At 44.3% G+C, this 27,036-nt stretch overlaps 1 protein-coding gene across 1 annotated transcript in view; it reads right to left on the reverse strand.

Moving 5' to 3' along the window:
- The window catches only part of CRAMP1 (cramped chromatin regulator homolog 1), a 615,140-nt gene that overhangs the window by 271,833 nt on the left and 316,271 nt on the right, over positions 1-27,036 (reverse strand). Inside the window, 1 exon segment of the mRNA XM_030211519.1 lies at positions 366-547. Within this exon segment, the coding sequence (XP_030067379.1) occupies positions 366-547 (182 nt within the window).

Here is a 27,036-nt window from a genome sequence, read left to right on the forward strand (position 1 = left end):
TGAAAATAGCTGCCGGGGTACAGTTCCTCATGCCAGGTTCTGTTGGTAGTGTCGCCCATAAGTAAGGATTTTAGTGTCCTGATTGTCATAAGAACATAAGCGATGCCATACTGAGACAGACCGAAGGCAAGCCAAATATCCTGTTTCCAACAGTGGCCAATCCAAGTCACAAGTACCTGGCAAGATCCTAGTGAACAGAATTTAAACACATTCATAACATACCTATCAATATACAACAAAAAACAATCCCAAGCTTGATCTAACTTATCTCCCAAAGCACTCCATTCATCTTCTATCCATCTTTCTTCTACCCATACCTTATGTCACATTTGTTCTCAAATGACCTATGTCTTGGTGTCACTTACACTGATTGTGTCCAAGTGGTGTCGGAAGGTCACGTCCGACTCTTTGCTGGATGAGAACAGTTTACCATGGCGGCTATTGGGTGGTAGTGTTGTTGGAACTGCAAACACTCCTCCATCAGCATCATTGCTTCCAGATCCAGATGTGCTGGTCACCATCAGCGGTCCAGAGGAGTTTCTGAAACCTAAAATAAAAAGTAAATAGTTTTAACTGAACTGTAGGAACAACATACCCAGCACTTTTATCTCATAAGAACATAAGAGTATCCATACTGGCTCATACCAGTGGTCCATCCAGCCCAGTATCCTATTCTCCAAACAGTGGGCATGCCAGGTCACAAGTACCTGGCAGAAAACCAAATTGTGGCAACACTCCATACTATAAATCCAAGGGCATGCAGTTGCTTCCCATGTCTGTCTCAATAGCAGGCTATGGACTTTTCCTCCAGGAATTTGTCCAAACTTTCTTTTTTAAACCCAGATACACTAACTGCTGTTACCACATCCTCCGGCAAAGAGTACCAGTGTTTAACTATTCGTTGAGTGAAAAAATATTTCCTATTCGTTTTAAAAGTTATTTCCAGACTTCCGGTTGGGGGATGGAGTACCGAAGTTGCAGGAAAGTGCTACTCTGGAGCGCCTCAGAGTATATGCATTTAATATCCCCGATTTCCCTCAGAGCAGAACAAGAGATTGGCCCACCGACATTTGGAGCACGATAAGGAAACCAGAGGAATTGGTTGCGGGTGCAGATGGCATCCAAATTGCTGCGGAAAGAACCGAAAGAGAAAAGCCAAGCCAGTGAAAATAAGATAGCGGTTAGGGCCACGCCGCCATCGCCAACGCCTAGCTCCCTATGGGCGGCAGACATCACAGAAGAAGTAAAGGCAGCGGTTGCACAGGCGGTGGGGAAGAAGCTGCAACTAATTCTAGACAAACTGGAGGGTCTCGAAGAGCGGCATGCAAAGCTGATAACGGAGGTGCAAGCGGTCCAGCGAAGAGTGGGACAAGTGGAAGAAGACATCTTAAAAGTCTCGAAGGAGCAGCCACGTTTAAAAACTCGAATCGCGGAGATGGAAGCGAAATTAGAGGACTTAGAAAATCGCTCCCGTAGAAATAACCTTCGCCTAGTGGGGCTACCGGAGGCACTACCAGAGCGAGATCTGTGCACATTTCTAGAAAAATGGCTGCCAAAAACGCTCGCAAAAGCTGAGCCGACGGGATCCCTTTGGAGGCAAATTTATATGTGGACAGAATGCTGGCAGCAAAACAAGTTGGCTGAGGGACGATCAGTTGCTGGAAAGAGGAGAAATGGACGTAACAGGGCAGGATAGATCCTGTGGAAAGTTTAACTTATGTTTGAAGTTGCACAGCACAGGTTGCTGGAACTCAAACAGAAAAAGGATCTGGGAAATGTTACCGAGGAAACTATAGACACCAAGATATGGACACAGAAGACAACGGCGCGAAATAGACTTTTGAACGAGACCGAGATATAAGGCCAATGGGAGTGGTGAGCTATGGAACTGGAGGGGGGATGGAAACATGATAACCAAGGTTTTAAGGGTAAAACTGGAAGGTATGCAAAGAGGCATGAGAGGGATGAAGGAATGGGGAAGGGAAGGGGACGGGAACGTTCTGTATGTATGCTACGTAGTTAGTGCTTTAGAGCAGGAGTGCGGATTGAATCCAGAGGTTGAATGTTATAAGGTGAAGGATGCCGGGAGAGTGGAGGCTGGGACACTCTCTAGGTGAGGGATGACGGGGGAGTGGAGGTTGGGACACCCTCTAGGTATGAAATTAGAATTTTAGAACAAAATCCAAAATGGAACACTCTAGAATCGAAAAAGGAGTAACATGACTACATTACAGGTAATAACATGGAATGTGGGGGGTATACACTCCCCGGTAAAAAGGCAGAAGATATTGAAACTCTTGAATGAGCAAAAGGCTTTGATAGCGTTTTTACAAGAAACGCATCTCTCGAGAGAAGAGCATTCTAAGTTGAAGAGATGGTGGGTAGGAAAATGGTTCGATGCTCCAGCAGTGGGGAAAAAGGGAGGTGTAGTGACACTAATCAGAAAGGGTCTCAATGTAGAGATAAAGCGAGTAGTAGCCAAACTGGGAGGGAGGTATGTCCTTGCCTCAGGGTTGTTAGAGCGACAACCATTAACGTTATGCAATATTTATGCACCAAACACCTATGAAAAAAGTTTTTTTACACAAATTTCTCGCAAGATGCATATTTTGGGGGATATGCCAGTTCTGGTGGGGGAAGATATGAATGATGTGATGGATCCCACATTAGATAGATCTAAACCGACAGGGAGGGAACTGGCGAGATTGGAAAGGGGTATTTCCAGACTGTGTACTGTTCTGGAGCTGGTTGATATGTGAAGAACATTGTATCCTGTAGAGAAAGACTTTACAAACATATCCAGGGTTCATTTAACCATGTCTAGGATAGATTACATTGTTGACAAGGGTGGAGAAAGCTCAGATAGGCCCAATAATGGTCTCGGACCATGCTTGGGTAAGAGTGCAAATAAGGTGGGGCGAGGGAGCTCCCACATTTGGGGCCTGGCGTTTTCCGGCTTCTTTATACCGGGACAGCCATTTTTTGCCCTTTTTGGTTGATAAATGGCATGAATACACAGACAATAATGAGCAACATAGGGAGGATCAAATACTCTTCTGGGAGACGGCAAAGGCCGTTCTCCAGGGAGAAATTATTTCCTATGTAGCTTTTAAGAAGAAGGCCAGAGACGGGAAAGTGATAAGAATGGAGAAGCAGGTGACAACTCTTAGAAAAAAGTATGGGAAAGGACAGTCGTTGAGCATCAGGAAGCAATTACTGGAGGCACAACAGGCCTTGAATGAATTGCTGCAGGAAAGAGCACAGAAGTCGAGCATGTATTATAAATATCAGTTATATAGATATGCAAACAAAAGTGGGAGGCTTCTGGCTAGGCTAGCCAACCAGAGGGCTAGTGCTACGAAAATACTCACAATGATAGATAAGGGAAAGTGGGCCCAGACGGATGAAGGGATAAATTTAATATTGGCGAAGTTCTTTAGACAATTGTATATGCGGAGGTTATGATGCCTAGTATTGAATTGCCACAGGTGTCTGAGGCAGACTTGGAAGTGCCGAATGTTCCGGTAGCAGTAGAGGAGGTAGAATGGGTGATCAAGCAAAGTAGGCTGGGTAAGGCGCCGGGGTCAGATGGACTGAGATCTGAATTTTATAAAATCTTGGGCGCAGAGATTAGTCTAATACTCACAAGGGTATTTATATTTCAACATTTTTATTAATGACAAGACAAAGAAACATCTCCAACAATTTAAGTGTACATAAAGTCAACTATCAAGGAGTGTACAACAGAAGACATAATATTAAAGTCAGTCATCAAGCTTTAACAATTTCCCCCCCTTCCCCCCCCCCTGTTATATTCCAACAATATATTAGTGGTTTAACAATACTATCTCCCCCATTTACAGGCACATCAGGGGCTACAAACATATCAACCTGTCATGTTGGCAACCATCAACCACATTGTTATCACTGTCCTTCCCTCCCTACTCCCCCCTCCCCCCTACTTCCAGATTATGTGCACATCCTACCAATTGTGAGAGCGCTACGGCCTAATATTTATGCCATTCTGCTGTGTGCCAGCTTATAAGAGTTGATATCACTAAGTTCCAGATGAGGGGCCTTGTTCCTTATAGCCCCTCAATCCCCTACTTGGCCTGCATTTACTTTGATGCAATTTAGTGTTAAAAGAATGATCCCTATAGCGCTCCTAAGATTATCGTGCGTCTCCATGCACTGATCTTGTATGATAAGTTAAAGGCCCGACACCCTCCATAACGCTACCCCACCTTCTCATTCACTCTACATTCATCCCAACTCACTCAACACCTGACTTCTGGATCTAGGTGCAATTATGTTTAAATAAGCTCCCCACACTCTAATGAACTGCTTCCTCTTTTTTGCAGTGTAGCGGGCCCCTTGTGCTTCCCACAGCATCAGTGCGAATAATTTATTCCTCCAATACCAATATGATGGTGGGGTGCTAGAGATCCAATGATTGAGGATACATTTTTTCCCCAGGATGCAGGACGACTTACTGAGAAACAATTTCTCCTCTCGGGTCCCCGTTATCCACACCGCTACCGAGCTGAACATTGCTCGATCAAATGAGATGGTTATCTGCCGTCCCAGGATCTCCGATACAAAGTGGGCAATAGCTGTCCAGAACTTCTGGATGGCCCCGCACTGCCACATCCCATGTGCTAAAGACAGCATGCTCGCCCCACATTTCCTACATTTGTCCAAATCTTCTACCCCTGCTCACCAAGCCTGTTTGCCCGAGAAGTAAGCCCTGCTTATTGATCTGAAATGACATTCCTGTAACTCCGCACTGTGCACTACCCCTGTGATTCCTTTAAGTGCTGTTAGGTCCCTCCCTGCTGCTATTCCCCCGTCTCCTTCCTCCAGCGTTCAACCTCCTCACTAACATCTTAGGCTTAAGATCTCTCAAGGCCTTATGAAACCAGGATACTGATACCTGGCCCGCTGCATCCCCAGCAAAGAATTCCCTAACTTTCCCCCCAAATTCCATCAATAGAGTGGACTGGGTCAAGCTCTGAATGTAATGTACTAGCTGCATATATGCCATTTTCGTCATGGGCCCTCCCGCACATCTCCCGGAAAACTCCCTATATGACATCACCTTCCCATCGGCCTGAATGAAATTCTCCAGCAATGACACGCTTTGCCTCTCCAGCTCTCTAAAGACACGATTATCTCCACCCGCTGGGAAGTCTGCATTCTCTACAGTTGAAAGTAACCCACTACTCTCTGGGTTCTGCCCCCAAAATCTCAATAAAACCCTCCATACGTGTCGCATGGGCTTTAACAGTACGCTAACTTTTACCTGCTTTGGAAGTCCCTCACTCTTCGCATGCATGGCTTAAAATAAGCTTGTTCCCATCCTATATCTGTATAGGTGGATGTGTCCAGGATCCAGTCCCTTAAATGCCTTAACAAACAGGCCTGGTTATAATCGTTCATATCAGGCATACCCAAACCACCCCTCACATGGGCTCCACACAGGTGGTGCCATCTCATTTTCGTTCCCCCCCCCCCCCCCCAGCAGAACCGCGCCACGTGTCTCTGCAGTGCCATCAAATCTTTCCTCAAAAGTTTGAGCAGCAGAGCCTGCAGCACATAGAGCCATTTCGGGAATATTGTCATCCGGTATAAATGTATTCTACCCAGAAAGGAAAACGGCAGCGAGGCCCACGCATTTAACTGCTCTTTAAGCAACTGGGGGATATTATAACTGCACAGTTGCATCGGGCTCAATGGCATCTTCACTCCCAAGTATTTGAATGTGTCCTTTGCTTTTCGCAAAGGAAATTGGTCCCAAACTGTCTGCCTCACCCCCTCGCTTGCTAAGGCCTCCGACTTCGCTAAATTGAGTTTGAAACCCGAAAAATCTCCATATTCTCATAGGCTTTCCATTAAATACCTCAGTGACGTCTGGGGGTCTGTTATCAGAACTATCAGATCATCTGCAAAGGCCGCAATTTTAAATCCTCTGCTCTGGATACCCACTCCTTTTATGTCCACATTCCAACTTATTTCCCTCAGAAGTGGGTCCAATGTCAGCACAAATAAGAGTGGTGATAAGGGGCATCCCTGTCGGGTTCCCCTACCAATAGAGCACCATTCTGAGCACATCCCATTGATACTGATTCTCGCCGTGGGATCATGGTAAAGTGTCGCTACTGCGTCCGCAAAAAAACCCATCTATGCCATATGCCCTCAGTGCCTCAAATAAAAATCCCCAGTCCACTCTATCGAAGGCTTTCTCAGCATCGAAACTGATTAACATTGCGTCTTGGCCTTCCCTCCGTATCCATTCCAATGCTCCCAATATCCTTCTCATGTTCTTTGCGATTTTCCGATCTCTAACAAAACTCACCTGTGACGCCTCGATCAGAGCTGGTAGAAACCGAGACAGCCGGTTCGCCAATATCTTAGCTAGTAGTTTGGTCTCTGAGTTCAGTTACGAGATGGGCCTATAGGACTCCGGGATATGAGCTGGTTTGCCTGGCTTTAATAGTACTGTTATATGGGCCTGGTTCAAATGTGTTGGTGGCATCTTTCCCTCCCGTATCATTGCATTAAATACCTCTGAAAGTACATTGCTTATTTCTGATCTGAACAACTTATAAAATTCATTTGGGAATCCATCAGGTCCAGGCGCCTTGCCGAGTGGACTCTGTTTTATCACCCAATATACCTCTTCTTCCGTTATTAGTGCATTTAGAATCCGCACCTCCTCTCTTTCCAATTTAGGTAGATCTATACTATCAAGGTAGGCCTTACTAGGTGTCACGACCTCCTCCTGTGGCTTATAGAGCTCCTCATAAAATTTTTGGAACACCCCAGCTATGTCTCTATCATTATGCACCATAACCCCCTGCTTATTTGTCAGCGATATTATCTTCCGCGGACCCTCCCTTCTGTTTATGAGCCGTGCTAAAAATCTTCCCCCCTTGTTGGCAAATCGATATAGTTGATACTTATAGTATGTGGCTGTTTTCTGGGCTTTGTGATGTATAAGCTCATTAAGGGCCTGCTGTGTCTCTAGTAACTGGGCCCACAACTCCTGCGAGTGTGTCTTTCCATATTGCCTCCTTAATGTTGCCACCCTCCTCTACAACTGCAACACCTCCCTTTGCCTCGCCTTTTTCCTAAAGCTCGAGTATGCTATAACCTCTCCTCTGAGAACCGCCTTAGCGGTTTCCCAAAAGAGCACAGGGTCTTCCCTATGGGCCGCATTATCCTCTTGAAAGTTGGACCAACGTGTCATCAAGTGGGGTAGGAATTGATTGTCTCGATAAAGATATGTGGGGAAGCGCCATATGTATTCTCCCTGCCCCTCCCCATCCAAACTCAATCCCATGGATACCCATGCATGGTCAGAAATCGATACGGGAGAGCTTAGAGTGCGTGCATGATAGGTGTGTATAATCCTGATCTAGCAGGTTTAAAGTTCTCCAAACGTCCACTACATCCAGGGCCTCCTCCAGCATCCCAATACCTCTCAGAGTTCTGGACAGTTCTTTTGCTGTAGGTTTGGATCGATACATTTTTGGGTCCACAACCTCGTAGAAGTCCCCTCCCATTACCACTGGTCCCTCTCCCATGTCCTGCATCCTGCGGTGAAGCTGCCTATAGAACTGCTTCTCAAATTTGTTAGGTGCGTAGATGTAACATAATAATAATGGTTGTCTATCCAATTCAACCGACACCAATACAAACCGCCCCCTTTTATCCAGATTGTTTTCTTGACTTGCACATGTATCCCCTTTCGAATCAGAATAATCACCCCCCACCCCCCATTTACCGCTGGGGACTCCATAATTTCACCTACCCACCAAAGCTTCAGCTTCTCATGCTCAATCTTGGACAAATGCGTTTCCTGGAGAAAAGCAAATGCTGATTTCTGTTCATTAAGTACTTTTAAGATTTTATATTTCTTGATGGGGGAATGTATGCCCCCTACGTTCCATGTTATGATTTTTAACACTGACATCCTCCCTTCATATCCCACTCGTTCAACAGTTGTTCCTGTATCTCACTCCACCAGAAGGTGTCCCAGCCTCCACCCCCTAGGTATGCTTCCCAGCTTCGCACCACATCTCTTTTATACATGAAGCCATCCAACCTATCACTCCACACACTCACTTCTTGCATCCACATTCGTACCCCTACTCCCTCTCCCCCGCTCAATCCCCCCTCCCCCTCTTCTTCCCACTCCCCCCCTTCCCCTCATACATTACCCCTTCCATGCCCATTGGCAATTGAACTTCCCTTTCAGGGCTTGGGACATCCTACTTAGTCCGCGAGGGCTCATACCCTCTCTTTGTCCTGACCACTTGGCCTTTCTCTTTCATGAGTTCAAGTATGCAGGCATTAAACTCTCACACCAAAACTAGCACCAACGGGTGCAACATCCAAACGAAAGCCTCCACACCTCCGCTTCTCCTGGCATCTGCAGTGGTCTCTGTGTTCCACCAGCTCCGCAGAATCTTCTTGTTTCATCCGCTGTTTTGCCCTCGTTCGCCAGCCTCAGCCCCGGTCAGCTTGTCCACGTGCTCCTTCACTGCTGACACTTTTAGCGAGTAGTCCTGGAAGCACAAGATTTTTCTTCCTTGGTACTCCAGCTGCTTTCCAGAATAATTCAGGATCTTTAATAGCCACCCTTTAGCTATCCGCATTATCTCTGCGCAGGCCTAGTCGGTGGGCTCGTTCGATTTTCAGCCTGCCCTCCATACCTGGTTCCTCCAACGCTTCCGGGAGCCATTTTTCCAAGAAGGTGCCAAGGTTGTTTTCCGGCAGAGTCTCTGGTAATCCCACTAACCGTAAATTGTTTCACCAGGAGTGATTTTCTAAGTCCTCCAACCTTGATTCTAGCTCAGACAACCGGGATTCATGCTTGGGCTGTTCCTCTGCTAACGTCTGTATTTCATCCTCCGCTTGCCCCAGCCGCTGCTGTGCCTCGTGTAAGTCTGCTACCAGCGCTGCCTGCCTCTCTTCCATCCCATCCAGTTTGTTGATGATTAACTGCAGCTTCTGCCCCACCGTTTTCTATACTGCCATTTTAGCTTCCTCCGTAATTTCAGCAGCCCACAGTGAGCTTGGCGAGGGGGAGTCCAGAGCGCTTTTGTCCGCCATCTTGGCGTCCATGGTTCGCGCTCTCTCCTTGGGCTCTTTCCGTCCTGTTTTCGCCGCCATCCAGCGCTTCTCCTCTTCCTCTTTAGGGATTTGTAAATGTGCTGCACTTGTGGTGCCTTCCGTGTTCAATTTTATTTATTTCGGACGCTGTTTTCTAGCGCAGGTTATTCAGGGTCCCAGAGCAGTATCGTCTCCCGACTCACTACTTCATTCCCCAACCGGAAGTTCACTCACAAGGGTATTTAATGCATCCCTCCAACGGGGACACTTACCTGTACATCTTAATAGGGCTCAAATCAGTGTATTGCCGAAACCAGGTAAACCAGTAGAACGCCCCGACTAATACAGGCCAAGTTCACTATTAAATGTAGAAGCCAAGCTTCTGGCCAAGATATTAGCAAACAGGCTATCCAGATTTCTTCCCTCCTTGGTTATAGAGCCACAGGTGGGATTCACCTGTGGCAGAGTGATAGCCAAGAACATGAGACTTATATGGGCGGCGTTAGAACAGGTGAAGTTGGAACAGGCCCCGGCATTGTTAATACATTTTGATGCCGAAAAGGCATTTGACAGAGTAGAATGGAATTTCCTTTTTGGAGTATTAAAGGCCTATGGTATTACTGGTTTCTTTACACAGGCGATAAAAGTTCTATACACTGACCCCAAAGCACAAGTATATGCCAATGGATTACTTTCGGAATGGTTCCCGATTCAAAGGGGAACGAGGCAGGAATGCCCTCTGTCACCGCTTCTCTTTATCCTTACACTGGACCCCTTATTGAGAGAGATCCAAGGTAATACAGATATTCGAGGGGTCAAAATCAGAGAGGTTAATTTTAAGACAGCGGCTTTCGCAGATGATCTGCTAGTGTTGTTAAAGGAACCCCGTGAGTCGCTGCCATATCGCATGGAAAGTCTACAGGAATATGGTGATTTCTCTGGATTTAGGCTGAACCTTATGAAATCAGAAGCATTAGCTAGCACTGAGAAACTAAAGCGGGAGTGGGGGGATAGTTTCCCATTACGATGGGCACAAGGGTCATTCTGGTATTAGGGAACCAGATTGTCGATGGACACGGGCCAAATATATGATCTTAATGTCACACAATTGTTAAAGGATACGAACGAACAGCTATTAAGGTGGTCCTCACTCCCTTTGTTTCTGATGGGTAGAGTACAAATATATCGCATGATAGTTTTTCCGCGATGGCTATATGCCCTACAATCTCTCCCGATAAGGTTGTTGAGAAAAGATTTGACAGCATTTAGACGTATGGTGCTGAACTTTTGTTGGGCGGGTAAGAAGCATAAGATGAAGTGGCAACATTTAATGGGGGCCCAGAGACAGGGGGGCTTGGGACTCCCGGATATGCATATGTACAATCAAGCGTGTTTGTTGCGCCATTTGCGGGATTGGATTCTGGGTACCACCACTTACACAGATATGGTTATGGAGCAGGCATACTTTTATCCGTGGCACGTGAATTATTTGTTGCATGTAAAGCGGAAAAAGATTCCTGAGAGGATTAGACATAGTATGCTGCTGGAACCTTTGTGGCAGGTGTGGCGGGAGTAGCTCCAGAGGTGGGGACAGGATCCGTCCAGCAGCGTATTGTTGCCATTACATGATAATGATGATTTTACTCCAGGCAGAGAAAATGCTGTTTATCGAAGACTTAAAGAGCAGAGCGTAACGCTTTTAGAACATTTTATTCAGGAGGAGGGAACATTAATCTCAGCAAGTGATTTTATGCAGAAATGTTCAGGGGGACCGGCAGGGATATTGGCATATCATCAACTGGCTCACTACGTGCAGAGTCTTTCGAGAGATGGTCTACCGCTGGGTTTTGGGAGGAAGTTGAGGGACTTCTTAGAGGGAGATGCAGTCGGGCAAGTCTCGGTTTCCTGGTTTTGTAAGGAATTGGAGAAAGGGCAACCAGTGCGAAGGATACCAGAGGTAGCTGCACAATGGAGCCAAGATGCGCAGAAACCAATATCTGAATGCTCGTAAGGAAGTCACTTATAGAGGTGCAGATAGTCATACAAAGTGCAGAACTCCAGGAATGTCAATTCAGAGTAGTACACAGAGCATACTTCTCCCAACGGCGGGCATATCATGCAGGGGTAGTAGATACTGACAAGTGCCAAAGGTGTGAACAGGTGGGTGGAACTTTCATGCATAACATTTGGAAGTGCAGATATATAAAATTATTTTGGCGGGAACTAGCTAAATTTCTTAGCAAGGTTCTAAGATTCCCGGTTGTTCTCACTTTTGAACAAATGCTGTTTAGTATCGTTGGGAAATGGGGGGCGGGTACACAAGGGGAACAAATGTTTCTAAGTAAATCTTGTATAGTGGGAAAAAAATGTATCCTCAACCACTGTATATCAGACATGCCTCCCTCCTACTGGTTTTGGAGGAATAAACTACACCAACTTATGTTATGGGAATCAAGGGGGGCGAGAATCTCGCCGAAGCGACAAGGGAGATTTCTGGCCATCTGGACACAATATATAAATCATATATTTCCAAGAGCACGTAGTCAAGTCCTGAACTTGTTACTTTGGGGTAATACAGGAAGAATGGACGCGGAAGATGTGGGGTAGGCATGCAGGACGTGGGAGGGTGGGTGCGTAGAGACTGGGGAAGGAGGTGGGAGAGGAAGGGGGCAGGAATATTTGGATCTATAATAGGTAATGGGAAGGTGATCTAAACAAAAGGGGTGGAAAGGGGGGTCGGGTGGGGGGGGGGGGGGGGGGGAAGTAATGTTACAGCACCGAGGGTGTATTTACTACAATGATAGCTTTAGAAAGCTAGTTGCCACAAGGTGTGTTTTGGATTCAGGGCAAGGGGAGGGGAGGGGGAGTTGGGAAGGGGGGAGTAAATGTTAAAAAGCATTGATGGTGTATTAAGTATCTTGTGATTATACAGCATGTTTTGTTTTTCACTAAGTGTACTGTGAGATTGTGGACTGTTAATGCTGTTAATGTTCTGGAACCATCAATAAAAATTGTTAAAAGTAAAAGTTATTTCCATGTAACTTCAAGTGTCCCCTAGTCTTTTAACTTTTGGAACAAGTACAAAATTGATTTAATTCTACTCATTCTACACCGCTCAGGATTTTGTAGCCCTCAATCATATCTCCAACTCAGACATCTCTATTCCAAGCTGAAGAGCCCTAACCTCTTTAGCCTTTCCTCATACGAGAGGAGTTCCATCCACTATATCATTTTGGTCGCTCTTCTTTGAACCTTTTCTAATTCTATATTTATCTTCTTTGAGAAACAGCGACCAAAACTGAACGCTCCCCACCATGGAGCGATACAAAGGCATTATAATATTTTCGGTCTTATTCACCATATCCTTCCTAATAATTCCTAGCATCCTATTTGCTTTTTGGCCGCCACTGCACACTGAGCAAAAGGTTTCAGCGTTTATCTACAACGACACCCAGATTTTTTCTAAGGTGGACCCTAGCATCAGGTAACCATGAATCGGATTATTCTTTCCAATGTACATCACCTTGCATTTAACCACATTAAATTTCATCTGCCATTTGGATGCCCGGTCTTCCAATTTCCTAAGGCCCTCCTGCAATATTTCACAGTCTGCAAGTGTTTTAACAACCTTGAATAGTATCATTTGCAAGTTTGATTACCTCACTCGTCATTCCAATTTCCATATCATTTATAAATACGTTAAATAGTACTGGTCCCTGTGGCACTCCACTGTTCACCCTTCTCCATTGGGAGAAATGACTGTTTAATCTTACCCTGTTTTCTATCCAATCCTACCCTCTGTTTTCAGTCTGTTGTCAGAACCTTACCTCCTATCCCATGACTCTCTAATTTTCTCAGGAGTCTCTCATGAAAAACTATCAAAAGTTTTCTGAAAATCTAGAACGCTACATCACATCAACCGGCTCACCTTTATCTACATGTTTATTCACAGTTTATCTACATTTATTCACAACTTTAAAGAAATGAAGCAAATTGGTAAGGCAAGACTTCCCTTGGCTGAACCCATGCTGACTCAGTCCCATTAAATCATGTTTGTCTACAAGTTCTGTAATTTTATTCTTTATAATAATTTCCACTATTTTGCCCGGCACACAATGAGGCTCATTTTCAAAGCACTTAGCCTCCCAAAGTTCCATAGAAACCTATGGAACTTAGCCTCCCAAAGTGCTTTGAAAATATGCCTCCATGTATATTAATGGGGGGGGGGGGGGGGGGAGACACACACAACACCAAAACCTTAAAAGACCAGTGTCCCTAACCTTATGCATAAAATTCCTATAATTTTATGGATTTCCATTAAAAATTTTATGTATTGTGATTTTATTCTAAACCACAAACCAACTCAGCAGACTTTGCAGTATATCGAGCAATCACTCAAGTACTACCAATAAAATTATACAGCCCCAGAATATACATGTAAATAAGGTATCGACCAAAGGAGCTTATCAAGAAGCAGTGGCGTAGCCAGACTTTGCGGTGGGAGGGGCCAGAGCCCGAGGTGGGAGGGGGGCACATTTTGTTCTGCTGTCCCGTCGCCGCCTCCACCCACTGCCGCAGCAAACACCTTGGCTGGAGGCGGTCCCCAACCCCCATCATCTAAAGCGTTGTCCAGCGCTACCATGTTGACTGCCCTCTGTCTTTCCCTCTCGTCCTGCACGTTCCTTTTAGTGAAATTGAGCAACCTCAGTCCCCCCCAACCTTTCCTCTTCCGAATCTTCGGTTTTACTAGCTTACTTTCAAATCCTACCAAAATATCATCAGGTTACTAAGCTCCACCCCCAAACTCTGTCCCCCCTCTCCCCTAATATAGCTGTATGGCCTGTTCATCCAGTGTTACTCTCCTAAAGATTACCCTATCGCCCTTATGTACCCATTCCTTTTAATCCCTCACATTGGTGCAAGTATGCTCATAAGTACATAATTATTGCCATAATGGGACACCAAAAGTTCATCAAGACCATCATCCTCTTTCCAACAGTGGCCAATCCAGGTCACAAATACCTGGCAAGATCACAAAAAAGTACAAAACATTTTATACTGCTTATCCCAGAAATACTGGATTTTCCCCAAGTCCAATTTAATGATGGTCTATGGACTTTTACTTTAGGAAGCCATCCAAACCTTTTTTAAACTCTGCTGAGCTAACAGCCTTTACATTCTCTGGCAACGAATTCCAGAGTTTAATTACACATTGAGTGAAGAAACATTTGCTCCGATTCGTTTTAACATCACATGCCTCCTAGTCTGCATCATATCTACACGCTGTGAAGACGAAGACGAGGCTTCTCCTCCCGCTCTCCAGCAGGCCTCACTGGCCTCTGGCTCCCGAGCAGGACTCCAGCCGGTCTCTTCCCAGTAGCCTGAACACTCCAACCTCAAGATCCTGGGCCCCTTTTCCACTCAGGGTGAGCTCCAGGGAATATGCAGATTAGATGCAAATTACTCAAGTCCAATACAGCATATTCATCCATCAGTTCTTTATTCCAGCCCCCTGGGGCACACTTCTGCCAGCTTAAAACACTGTCCTTCTTCCAACTTAAAAAAGTATCACAAGCTTAAAACTCTTTCACAGATCTTCCCACTGAGCCTCACACCCATAGACACCTGGGCTCAGTGCTAACAGCTTCTGGCCTCCAGCCCCTGGCTGCTAGTTCCTTGGTCTTCTTACACAGTTCTATATACAACAGATTAACACAACAGTCTCTCTAGAGCCCAGCCAGTACCTTCAAAGGGGGATATTCTTCTTGCAGCTGCCAGGTCTCCAGCTCCTCTCTCTTCTTTTTCATCAATCAAACTCAGGCAGGTATAACACGGGTGACTAGCCTCTACACCCCTTTAGGCTCTTCCCCCTAATTCCAGGCAGGACCCAGCCCATAACAACCTTCACCTGTTTCAAATCCAGGACTTTCCCAGGTCCTAGCGACCTCCATCTGGACCTTCTCCTACTGGCTCCCTCTAGTGACTCATCCTAAGTATAAGCCTTTCCCCCCATTCCTATGGGAACAGCACCACCTAGTGGCCTACCCAGGATAGAACAGCCCCTTATTCTTCACAACGTTCAACTCCACTCATTATTTTATAGACCTCTATCATATCTCCCCTCAGTTGCCTTTTCTCCAAGCTGAAGAGCCCTAGCCGCTTTAGCCTTTATTCATAGGGAAGTCGTCCCATCCCCTTTATCATTTCGTCGCTCTTCTCTACACCTTTTCTAATTCTATATTTTTTTTGAGATGCGGCAACCAGAATTGAACAGAATATTCGAGGTGCGGTCACACCATGGAGCGATACAAAGGTATTATAACGAACTCATTTTTGTTTTCCATACCTTTCCTAATAATACCTAACATTCTATTTGCTTTCTTAGCCGTAGCAGCACACTGAGCAGAAGGTTTCAACGTATCATCGACGATGACACCTAGATCCCTTTCTTGGTCGGTGACTCTTAACGTGGAACCTTGCAAGACGTAGCTATAATTCAGGTTCCTCTTTCCCACATGCATCACTTCACTTGCTCACATTAAACGTCATCTGCCATTTAGACTCCCAGTCTCTGAGTCTTGTAAAGTCCTCTTGTAATTTTTCACAATCCTCCCATGATTTAACGACTTTGAATAACTTTGTGTCATCAGCAAATTTAATTACCTCACTAAGTCATTTATAAATATGCTAAAAATAAGTGGTCCCAGCACAGACCTCTGGTGAACCCCACTAACTACCAATCTCCATTGAGAATACTGACCATTTAACCCTACTCTTTTTCTTCTCTCTTTTAAACAGTTTTTAATCCACAATAGGACACTACTTCCTATCCCATGACTCTCCAATTTCCTCTGGAGTCTTTCATGAGGTACTTTGTCAAACACCTTTTGAAAATCCAGATCCAGATACACAATATCAACCAGCTCACCATTGTCTACATGTTTGTTCACCCCTTCAAAGAAATGTAATAGATTAGTGAGGCAAGACTTCCCATCACTAAATCCATGTTGGCTTTGTCTCATTAATCCATGCTTTTGAATATGCTCTGTAATTTTGTTCTTTATAATAGTCTCTACCATTTTGCCCGGCACCGATGTCAGACCCACCGGTCTATAATTTCCTGGATCTCCTCTAGAACCTTTTTTAAAAATCAGCATTACATTGGCCACAATCCAATCTTCCGGTACAACGCTCGATTTTAAGGATAAATTACATATTACTAACAATAGCTCCACAATTTCATTTTTCAGTTCTATCAGTACTCTGGGATTAATACCATCCGGTCCAGGAGATTTGCTACTCTTCAATTTGTAGAACTGCCCCATTACATTCTCCAGGTTTATAGACAATTCATTGTTTCTCCGACTCGTCAGCTTTGAATACCATTTCTGGCACCAGTATCTCTCCCAAATCCTCCTCAGTGAAGACCGAAGTAAAGAATTCATTTAATCTCTCCGCTATGGCTTTGTCTTACCATATCGCCCCTTTTACCCCTAGGTCATATAGTGGTCCAACTGATTCTTTTGCCAGCATCCTGCTTTTAATATACCTAAAAAAGTTTTTACTATATGTTTTTGCCTCCAACACAATCTTTTTTTCAAAGTCCCTCTTTGCCTTCCTTATCAGCGCTTTGCATTTGACTTGACATTCCTTATGCTGTTTCTTATTATTTTCAGTCGGTTCCTTCTTCCATTTTCTAAAGGATTTTCTTTTAGCTCTAATAGCTTCCTTTACCTCACTTTTTAACCATTCCGGCTGTCATTTGTTCTTCCGTCCTCCTTTTTTAATACGCGGAATATATTTGGCCTGGGCTTCCAGGACGGTATTTTTGAACAGCATCCACGCCTGATGTAAATTTTTGACCCTCGAAGCTGCTCCTCTAAGTTTTTTTTTCAACATTCTTCTCAATTTATCATAGTGTCCTTTTTTAAAGTTAAATGATAACGTATTTGATTTCCTATGTATACTTACTTCAAAGCTAATATCAAATCCGATCATATTATGATCACTGTTATCAAGAGGCCCCAGCACCATTACCTCCCGCACCAGATCATGCGCTCCACTAACAACTAAGTCTAGAATTTTTCCTTCTCTCAGGCTCCTGTACCAGCTGTTCCATAAAGCAGTCCTTGATTTCATCAACGAATCTTATCTCCCTAGCATGCCCTGATGTTACATTTAGCCTGTCAGTATTGGGGTAACTGAAATCACCCATTATTATTGTGTTGCCCAGTTTGTTTGCATCCTTAATTTCCTTTAACATTTCTGCATCTGTCTGTTCATCCTGGCCAGGTGGACGGTAGTACACTCCTATCACTATCCTTTTTCCCCTTTACACATGGAATTTCAATCCATAGTGATTCCAAGAAGTGTTTTGTTTCCTGCAGAATTTTCAATCTATTTGATTCAAGGCTCTCCATAATATACAATGCTACCCCTCCACCAATTCGATCCACCCTATCACTGCGATATAATTTGTACCCCGGTATGACAGTGTCCCACAGGTTATCCTCCTTCCACCAGGTCTCAATGATGCCTATTATATCTAATTTTTCATGTAGTGCAATATATTCTAACTCTCCCATCTGATTTCTTAGGCATTTGCAAATAGACATTTCAAACTATGTTTGTTGTTTCTATTTACATCATGCTCAGTACTTGACAGTATTAATTTGCAATCTTTTGTCTGATTTTTATTTTTATTTAAGGACACCCGATCTACTACGGTCTCTTTTGCAACCTATCAGGAAACCCTATCTTCCCTGTTTTGGTGATATCTTTGAAAGATACCTTACCCCGAACCATGCACTTTTGAGCGACTGTCGGCCTTTCCCCCATTTCTAGTTTAAAAGCTGCTCTATCTCCTTTTTAAATGCTGATGCCAGCAGCCTGGTCCCATCCTGGTTAGGATTGAGCCCATCCTGTCAAAATAGGCTCCCCCTTCCCCAGAATGTTGCCCAGTTCATAACAAATCTAAAACCCTCCTCCCTACACCATCATCTCATCCACACATTGAGACTCCGGAGAAAATGCTACCCTAGAGGTTCTGGATTTGAGCTTTCTACCTAAGAGCCTAAATTTGGCTTCCAGAACCTCTCTCCCACCTTTTCATAGGTCATTGGTACCCACATATACCAAGACAACCGGCTCCTCCCCAGCACTATCTAAAATCCTATCTAGGTGGCGCGTGAGGTCCGCCACCTTCGCACCAGGCGATCCTCACGTTCACCAGCCATCCAGCTATCTATATGCCTAAAGATCGAATCACCAACTACAACAACTGTCCTAACCCTTCCCTCCTGGGCAGCACTTGGAGACAAATCCTCGGTGCCAGAGGATAGTACATCCCCTGGTGGGTAGTACTTCCTACTTCACCAGAACACTTAAAGCCACTGGAAACTTTTTTTTTTCCTGGGACACTTCAGAAAAATAGCTACAGCAAAAACAAATGACTCAATAAAAGATACCCACCTGGTGCTCAAGGCCTACTGAGACCAAAATTAAACAGATAAAAAAAGAAAGGAAACTTAGAAATGACCAAAAACTTAAACTCCGACTTCATAAGGTTTTTGAGCCAGGTCCGTGTGTGGCATTTTCCTGGGGCAAGAACTTGTCGAATCATTTGGTGTCATCTACTTTTTCCACTCAATCAGAGCTTCCTAGCACCAATATAGAGGGTCATAAACTTGCGGGCACTGCAAAGCCTGCCCGATGTCATTAATACGTAACACCTGGCAACATCCGGGCACTTTGAAAAATTATAAATTGAAAACCAATACTGACTGCCGTTCTACATATGTAGTTTATATCATCATGTGCCCTTGTTCTAAAATTTATGTGGGATGAATGAGCAGAACTACAGACAAAGATTAAATGAACACCACATCAGGTTAAAAAACAAAGTACAGTCAACTCCTATGGTCAGCCATTGTGTGGAATATGGTCATGACTTTGCGGCAATGCAGTGGCTGATAACTGAACAGGTACCCTTTTATTTTCAAGGTGATTTGGATTCTTATTTGGCTTTGCGTGAACAATATTGGATCTTTGAATTACAGGCAACAGCTCCTTATGGACTCAATGACTGTATTGAATGGAATGCCACGATTTGATTTGATTGGACATTTGGAGTGATTTGATTGAACATTTGGAGTGATGTCATCATGTTTTGATTGGCAGTTGTTTCCCTTTAAAAATACGCTTTGGCCACACTGTATTTATAAAATGGAAGACCGTTTGGAAGGAATATAAGCACTGGCGTCCCTGAAGAAGAAATTTTGAATTGGGAATTCTTGTAGGATATTTTCAGTGCAATAGCAATGAAGTTATGAATTCAGATAAGTCTGCTCCTGTCAGCGTCATTATAGCCAGTGCTTTGCTTGCAAATGAACTATCGTTAGTCTATTTCATCTGAATCTGTCCCTTGGGGCAAAAGCCGGTCCCTGTGGGTGTAAGGGTCCTAATGTATCACTATGTTTGATGAATTAATACACGTCTCTATTTTAAAAAAACTTTAGGTAGTCTATTTCATGCCACATTATAGTGTTTTGGTGTGTTCACAAAAATAGAGCCGGTATATAGACAGTATAACATGATGCATAGAGCTATTTAGTGAGTCACATTCAGTGGCAAGTCTCACTGATTCTTATGCTCGGCTATGGTATACAGCTTATACTGAACTCTCTCGACTCTACACAAAAAATTATATATTCTAATTATTTGATTACCAGACATGCTTTTTCAGCAAATATAGTCTCTTCTTTATAGAGCTCGACAATACCAAGAAAGCACATTCACCATATGAATACACAAAGATTCAAACAGAAAAAAAAAGTATTCATTAAATACAGAATGATACATACCGTCAAACGTTTAATATTTTATCCCTCCCCACACTTCTATTATATAGTCAACAGTTTAAACACGTTTCCTCCCCCCAATACACACTATAACTCCCCCTCCCAAAATAACCCCCCCCCCCAAAAAGGAAAAAGAAAACCTCCCTCCCACCCTCTCTATTAGATGTAAACCATTGTTATGCAAAGACAAGAAACTATTCTTATTCTGGGGATACAAGATCCTCTTACTTCCAAAACTGTACTATCCTATAATTACTACTCCTTGTTCCCACCAGCTCACAACTCCTCCCCATCCTCACCCCCCTTCTCACATACCCATCCCAACCAAGTCCAAGAAAAATAACAAATCAGCATCTAGGGGAAAGAAACCTCATCAGTTAATCTCCCAATATGTTAAGGACCAGACTCCTACCGCGTGGTGATAGTGTATCTAAATATACCCCCCAAATCTTTAAAAATCGGGTTTTGCGCTTAAAGGAGCCCCTTACCTCCCTCGCCTCCCAAGACAACAGTAGGTGAACCAAGTTAAGCCAATGCCAAAAATCAGACGAGTGCGCCGAAGTCCATTCCTGTAAGATGCAGTTCCTCGTTAATAGACACAGCTTACGAAAAAGCAAAGTACCTTCCGCTGTGGGACCCCTAAAGGACCCAGGGCAGTCTAGCACCAGCTGAATCAGAGTACTGTCAATGGTACAGGAGAAAAGAAAGGAAAGATACTCGGTAACCTTACGCCAAAATCGGCGTATCACTACACACTCCCAGAGAGCATGGAAGAATGTATTGGTGTCTAATTGACATTTAAGGCAACAAGGCGACTGCACTCCGCCCCGCTTTGTACAATTGAGCTTGAGTGAATTAAGCTCTATGTATCACACGAAATGCACATTCACGAAAACTAGCGCTACTGACTACTACTACTATTAGAAATGTTACTACTACTACTACAAATGTTAAATAATAGTAGTAACAGCATCCTCCGATACAGTATCAAAAATATTTCTAAGGCTGACTGCAATGTGCCGACTCAAAGCCTCCACATTGAGGGACCGGATATAATGTTTTAACTGACAATGTGCAAAGGTATCGCCCCACTAAATATTTTCCTGACCTTTTAGAAGATCTAATGGCTTCAGGGCACCACTTACATCTATGACATGTTGCAAATATTCCAGTCCCAGTTCTCCCCATCTGGCAAAAACTGAATTGTCCAGACCCGGCTAAAATGCAGGGTTCCCTTTAATCGACAGCAGGTCCGTAATTTACGGGTCCCCTCCTAGTCCTTCCACCAATACCCGCCATGCCTCTCCTAATGGGCTCAGTAACACACTGTAGCTCAAATGCCTGGGGATCAACAAGCTATCCACCTGCAAAAGCGAGAGCAAATTGAATGGAGCAAAATATGCCACTTCAAATTTTAGGTGGGGTACACCAATGAGAAGAATATACTCAATCTCGAACATGTCTCAGAAGACAAGCAATATTATACAACTTCAAATTGGGAAGACCCATCCCCCATTGATCCCAGTTCCCCAATAAACATTGACTTTTCACCTTTGCTTTCTGGTTAGCCCAACAAAATCGTACAATCAATCGATTATAACGCTGGAGATCTCTCTGCAAAAGCCGTAAGGGTAAAATCTGAAGCAAATACAACCACCTGGGTAATATTACCATTTTAATGAGACTGATACGTCCTATCAATGGTAAGGGTAGTGCTTGCCATAGTTCCAATTGCTGCTCAGTTTTAACCAACATTTGGGTCACATTTATAGTACACAGTTCTCCCACATCAGCCGTGAGCCAAACCCCTAGGTACTTAAACGATCTGTCTGTCCATCTCAAGGGAAATGTCCCCGGCCAAGAATGCCTGACCTGCGGCGAAATAACCAGCGCCTTCGATTTACCTAAATTTAATCGAAACCCCGCAAAATCTCAGAATTCACTAAACGTCTCCAGTAGGGCCCTCAGCGAGATCTGCGGCTCGGTCAGCAACACCAGAAGGTTGTCAGCGAACGCTGCCATTTTAAAGCCCTCCTCACCTACCATGACACCATGAATATCAGGGGTAGCGTAAATCTCTATGATGAGGAGATCTAAATACAGAATGAAAAGAAGTGGTGACAAAGGACATCCCTGCCGGGTCCCACAACTTCTCAGAAAATCTCCCGAAATTTGACCATTCAACATCACCCGCGCACGTGGTGAAGCGTATAAAGTCTGGATTGCCGTAACAAACCATCCCGTAAAGCCATAGGCCTCCAGTGTCGCAAACAGAAACCCCCACTTAACCCGGTCAAAGGCCTTCTCAGCATCAAAACTAACCAAGGCCTTCGATGTGTTTTCACTGACTCCAACGATGCCAAGATCCGCCTAAGATTTTTAGACACAGATCGTCCTTGGACAAAACCTACCTGCGACTCATGAATAAGAGATGGCAAAATGCGAAATTAATCTATTAGCTAATATTTTTGAAAAGATTTTTACCTCACAATTTAGAAGCGAAATCAGCCAATATGACTGGCAAAAGAGGGTCCTGATTTGGTTTAGGCAACACTATAATTTGCGCCAAATTCAACTGTTCTGGCAAAATCTGCGTGTCCACCCAGGCATTAAATACCTTAGCTAAAGGTTCGATAATCTCCTCACCCAACAACTTGCAAAACTCAGCCAGTAAACCATCCAGTCCCGGAGCCTTTCCCAATTGACTGCATCTAATTGCCCAAGAAACCTCATCCGGCTGAATGGGCGCATTCAGAATCTCTCTATCTGCAGGAGAAAGTCAAGGAAGAGCTCGTCCCTTCAAATACAAACTGCTCGGGAGGTTATCAGATTCCAATGGGAGTGTACAAACCCTGATAAAAAGATTTAAAAGTGTCACAGATAGCGCTATCAGTGTGAAATAGCTTTCCGGCCTGTCCTCGAATAGTGATGATTGTTCTCAATGCCTGCTTTTTCGCTATTAATCTGGCTAACAGCTTACCACCTTTATTACCATGTTTATACAGCTGATATCTATAAAAGGCTTGAGATTTAACCGCCCTATCATGAATTAACGTGTTTAAAGCTGTTTGTACCGACACTAATTCTTGGTGAAGGGCTGCACTAGAATGTCTAACAAATCTCCTGCGCAGACTTACTACTACTACTACTAATCATTTCTATAGCGCTACTCTCACTTGATTCTCTAGACAAAGAATTTCTCTATCTCTTGCCTTCTTAAGATGGCTAGAGTAACTGATTATATGCCCTCTCAAGACCGCTTTTGTTACTTCCCAAAAAAGAATTGCGTCATTTGCAGACGATTCATTAAATAACTTATATTCTTCCCATCTCGATAGTAATCTTTCTCTAAATTTCACATCATGATATAGTAAGTTCAGAAATGTCCAGGTTTTAAAAAAAGTCCCGATCCACCTGGCTTCCAATCCAACCACAGCATGGTCAGAAACCGAATATGGGCCAATCTGCACGTCAATAAGTAGTCAATACACGATTGAGTTGCGTGTGCTCGTGACAGATGTGTATAATCTCTGTCTGTTGGGTGTAGTACCCTCCATACATCTAAAAGAGCTAGGACATTGCAGAAATTCTGCAGGCCCCTGACAGCTCCCATCCTCTGTCCCAAGGGTGGGTGTGATTTATCGACTTGCGGGTCCCATACTATGTTGAAGTCTCCCCCTAGGATCATACGGATAGAGTCCATTTCAGATAGAATACCCACCATCTTCTTATAGAAAGCTTTATCTAATCTATTAGGGGCATAAATACTTCCCACTAAAACTTCCTTGTGTGCTATTATAACATTACCAAAAATGAAACGCCCCTCTGTATCTTTAATCACCTTATGTATCTTAGTAGCCACCCCTTTCCTAAATAGAATGGCCACTCCACCTTTTCTACCCACTGTAGCATCGCCACACAATTCCCCACCCACCACTTTACCAATTTTGCATGCTCTGCATCAGAAAGATGTGCTTCCTGTAAAAAGGAAACATCCGCTTTAAGGTGTTGAAGCTGTTGCAAAACTTTATAACGCTTAATAGGTGAATGAATACCTCCCACATTCCAAGTGACAACCCTCACCATAATGGGAAACCAGGGGATAAATGATCCACCCTCATTCTAGAATCCAAAGCAGAGAGAAGCCTCCCCAGCTCACGGCCCCTCTCCATTCTATCCCTTTGCAGTCTACTTAGTATACCTGAAGCCACTCCGCTACGTCCTTTTAGATCCAAAAAAGCAGAAAATTCCCCTCCTTCTCTGACTTCCCTCTTACCCCCAAAATTATCCCGAATTGGTCGTACCCCCCCTTCCCCTCCCACCCCTACTCCTCCTACCCTCAACCCAGTATCTAGTTCCAACTTGGAACTGGGCATGTCCTAACGCCCCCCCCCTCTCACCAACCCTTTTGTCAGAACCGTTCAACTCCCCAACCCCTGTAACTCTCTCACACATTCCTCTCCACAACTGCATTCCTACACGCTACCCAGGCAAAACCCACCTTCCTATAACATCCTCTCACATATTCGCTCTGATAACTTGCTCTCCCTTTACCAAGTTTCCACACCAATTTGTGTCTATGCAAACAACAAACAAAAAAAAAAGGAAGGAGAGGAGAACAGGGGGACCCACACTCCTCCCCCCGCTCAAACTCACAACAACATATTCAGAGAGCATGAGATATGAGACACCCTTCCTGCACACCAGTGCCAATGAGACATCTTATTATATGAGCAAAACAAGAACTTTATCAGAAATGAATTCCAGACGCTCCAGTGTAAACATTCAGAGCTGCCGCAATGCGGGCACTTTTTTATAGTCAGAGCGCGGGAAGATCCCGCAACCACCCAGTAGAGGAAGTCTCCCCCCGCACCAACTACTTGTTCCATCTTGCTGAATGCTATTGCATGAAGCCGCTGGGGAGCGCTTGTGATTCATCCCAGACGAACCCTACTGCAGTCACCTCTTCATTATAACAACTCGGATTCCCATGAATCAGTTCGCTGAATCATGGGGGAAAAAGGGCAAAAGGGGGGAGTCCACCCCCTTCCCCTACTCAAACTCACAGAAACATAATCAAAGAACATGAGGCATGAGTTTTCCTTCTATCACATCAGCTCCAATGAGTTATCATATAATATGATAAATACAGAAACTGTAACAATGATGAACACCAGTCAATCCAGTATAAGCTTTCAGAGTTGCCGCAATGCAGGCATGTTTATAATCAGAGAGCGGGAAAATCCAGCAACCACCCAATACAGGTTTCCTTCCTGCATCAACCTGCATGTTCCCTCTCGCTGAATGCTACTGCTTGAAGCCGCTGGGGAATTCCCATGACTCTTCCCAGGCAAATCCAACTACAGTAACTCCTTCACTATAACTCCTCAAATTCCATGAATCAGTTCGCTGAATATTGCAGTGAAAGAAAAAAATGATTGTCATCCATAACTGTATAAAGTCTATTAAGAGTGCCTTTGCCCCAGACAGTAGAGCTGGTTAGCGACTCAGGCGACTGTAAAATATCTGTGATCTAAAGTTCATAGCTCAGAGAACTCAAACATTCACACGTCTAGGTTCTCCCTCCGTGAAGTTGCTGGGCTTAACTGATTCAAAAAGCACTTTGCCTCCTCAACTGTAGTAAAAAAATTTTGTGGTGGTTTGGTAAGTGACCTTCAGCTTAGCTGGGTAAAAACGGGCAAATTTGATTTTATGTTCTACCAATTGCGAGCAGATCGGCGAAAAAGTCCTTCTCAATGCTGCTACTGAGGCAAAGTAGTCCTGAAAGCATAGCACTCTGTTCCGTTCATATTTCAGCTCCTTTCCGCTACGTAAGACCTGCAGGACCGCTGATTTTTGATCAAAATTGAGAAATCTGCAGATAAACATACTAATTCAACCCGACCGAGGGTGGTTAAGTCCAATCCGGTGTGCTCGCTCTATTTGCAGCGGGCCCACCGATGCCGGGAGTGTCAGTTCTGTAGCCAACCAAGTTTCCAGGAATCCACGAAGTTCTTGATCCCCCAACGCTTCAGGTAAGCCCACAAAACGTAAATTATTGCGTCTGGAGCGGTTCTCCAAATCCTCCAGTTTTTCCTCATATGACTCCACTAGTTTTTGCATGTGGTCTTGCACCTCCTCAGTCTTCATGACCCAGTCCTCTAGCTCTCCCGTCCGTTGTGGATACCCAGCCAGATCTTGCCACAGCTGCCCCACATTACTTTGAAGACATTCTAGCTTAGAATCAATAGGACTTAGACTTCTGTCCAGGATCGTTTCCATCGCTCCCGTTACCTCTACTGCAACTTCTGCAACCCATGCGGATCCGACCAGCGAGCACCCAGGGCTTCCTGGCCCCGCCATCTTGTCCTTGTGGAGCCTGCTTTTCTCTTTATCTTTTCACAGCGCTTTAGACGCCATCCTCTCCCGTGATCCACTCAAACAGCACTCACAGTGACTAACACAGGATTCCTATCCGCTTTCTGACGAGAAGAATTAGGTTTTGATATTTTCCCAATGTGGGGATTGATGAGAGATGGCAGGAGCCAATCAACTAGTGACCCTTCCTGCTCATAGCGTCAAGTGACCCCGAGCTCGACTCTTTAAATTGAACTTTGATTAATTGTCTCTCTCGGAGGGATTTTCAGTGGGTATAATCTGTTGCACTGTTACTCAGATTTACATTTTCCATCCCTATATTAGTTCCTGTATAAGACTGTAATGAATGCTTCTGAATTCCTGTGAAGAAACACTGTTTTAAGCCTGTAAAACGTATTTGATATTTTCCTGTCTTAAATATGTCTGAAGTGTATTTCTCCTGTTTGGCCAGCAGATGGTGCATGTTTATGCTTAAAGCTGTTCCAGAGGACAGACATCTCTTGCTTTTAGTTCGAACACAGATAATAGGAAGTGCCTGTAGTGATGTAACCAGTTTTTATTTGAAACTTGTCTGTTCTGGGCTCTGATTGTTCTGGAGTTTTGAAAATTACCCAGCAGTGTCTGGCTGTTACTTCACCTTCAACCTGGGAGAAGAGAGACAGAGATCTCTTTGCTGAAGCTC

Source organism: Microcaecilia unicolor, chromosome 8, assembly GCF_901765095.1.
Source record: "Microcaecilia unicolor chromosome 8, aMicUni1.1, whole genome shotgun sequence".
Classification (NCBI taxonomy): domain Eukaryota; kingdom Metazoa; phylum Chordata; class Amphibia; order Gymnophiona; family Siphonopidae; genus Microcaecilia; species Microcaecilia unicolor.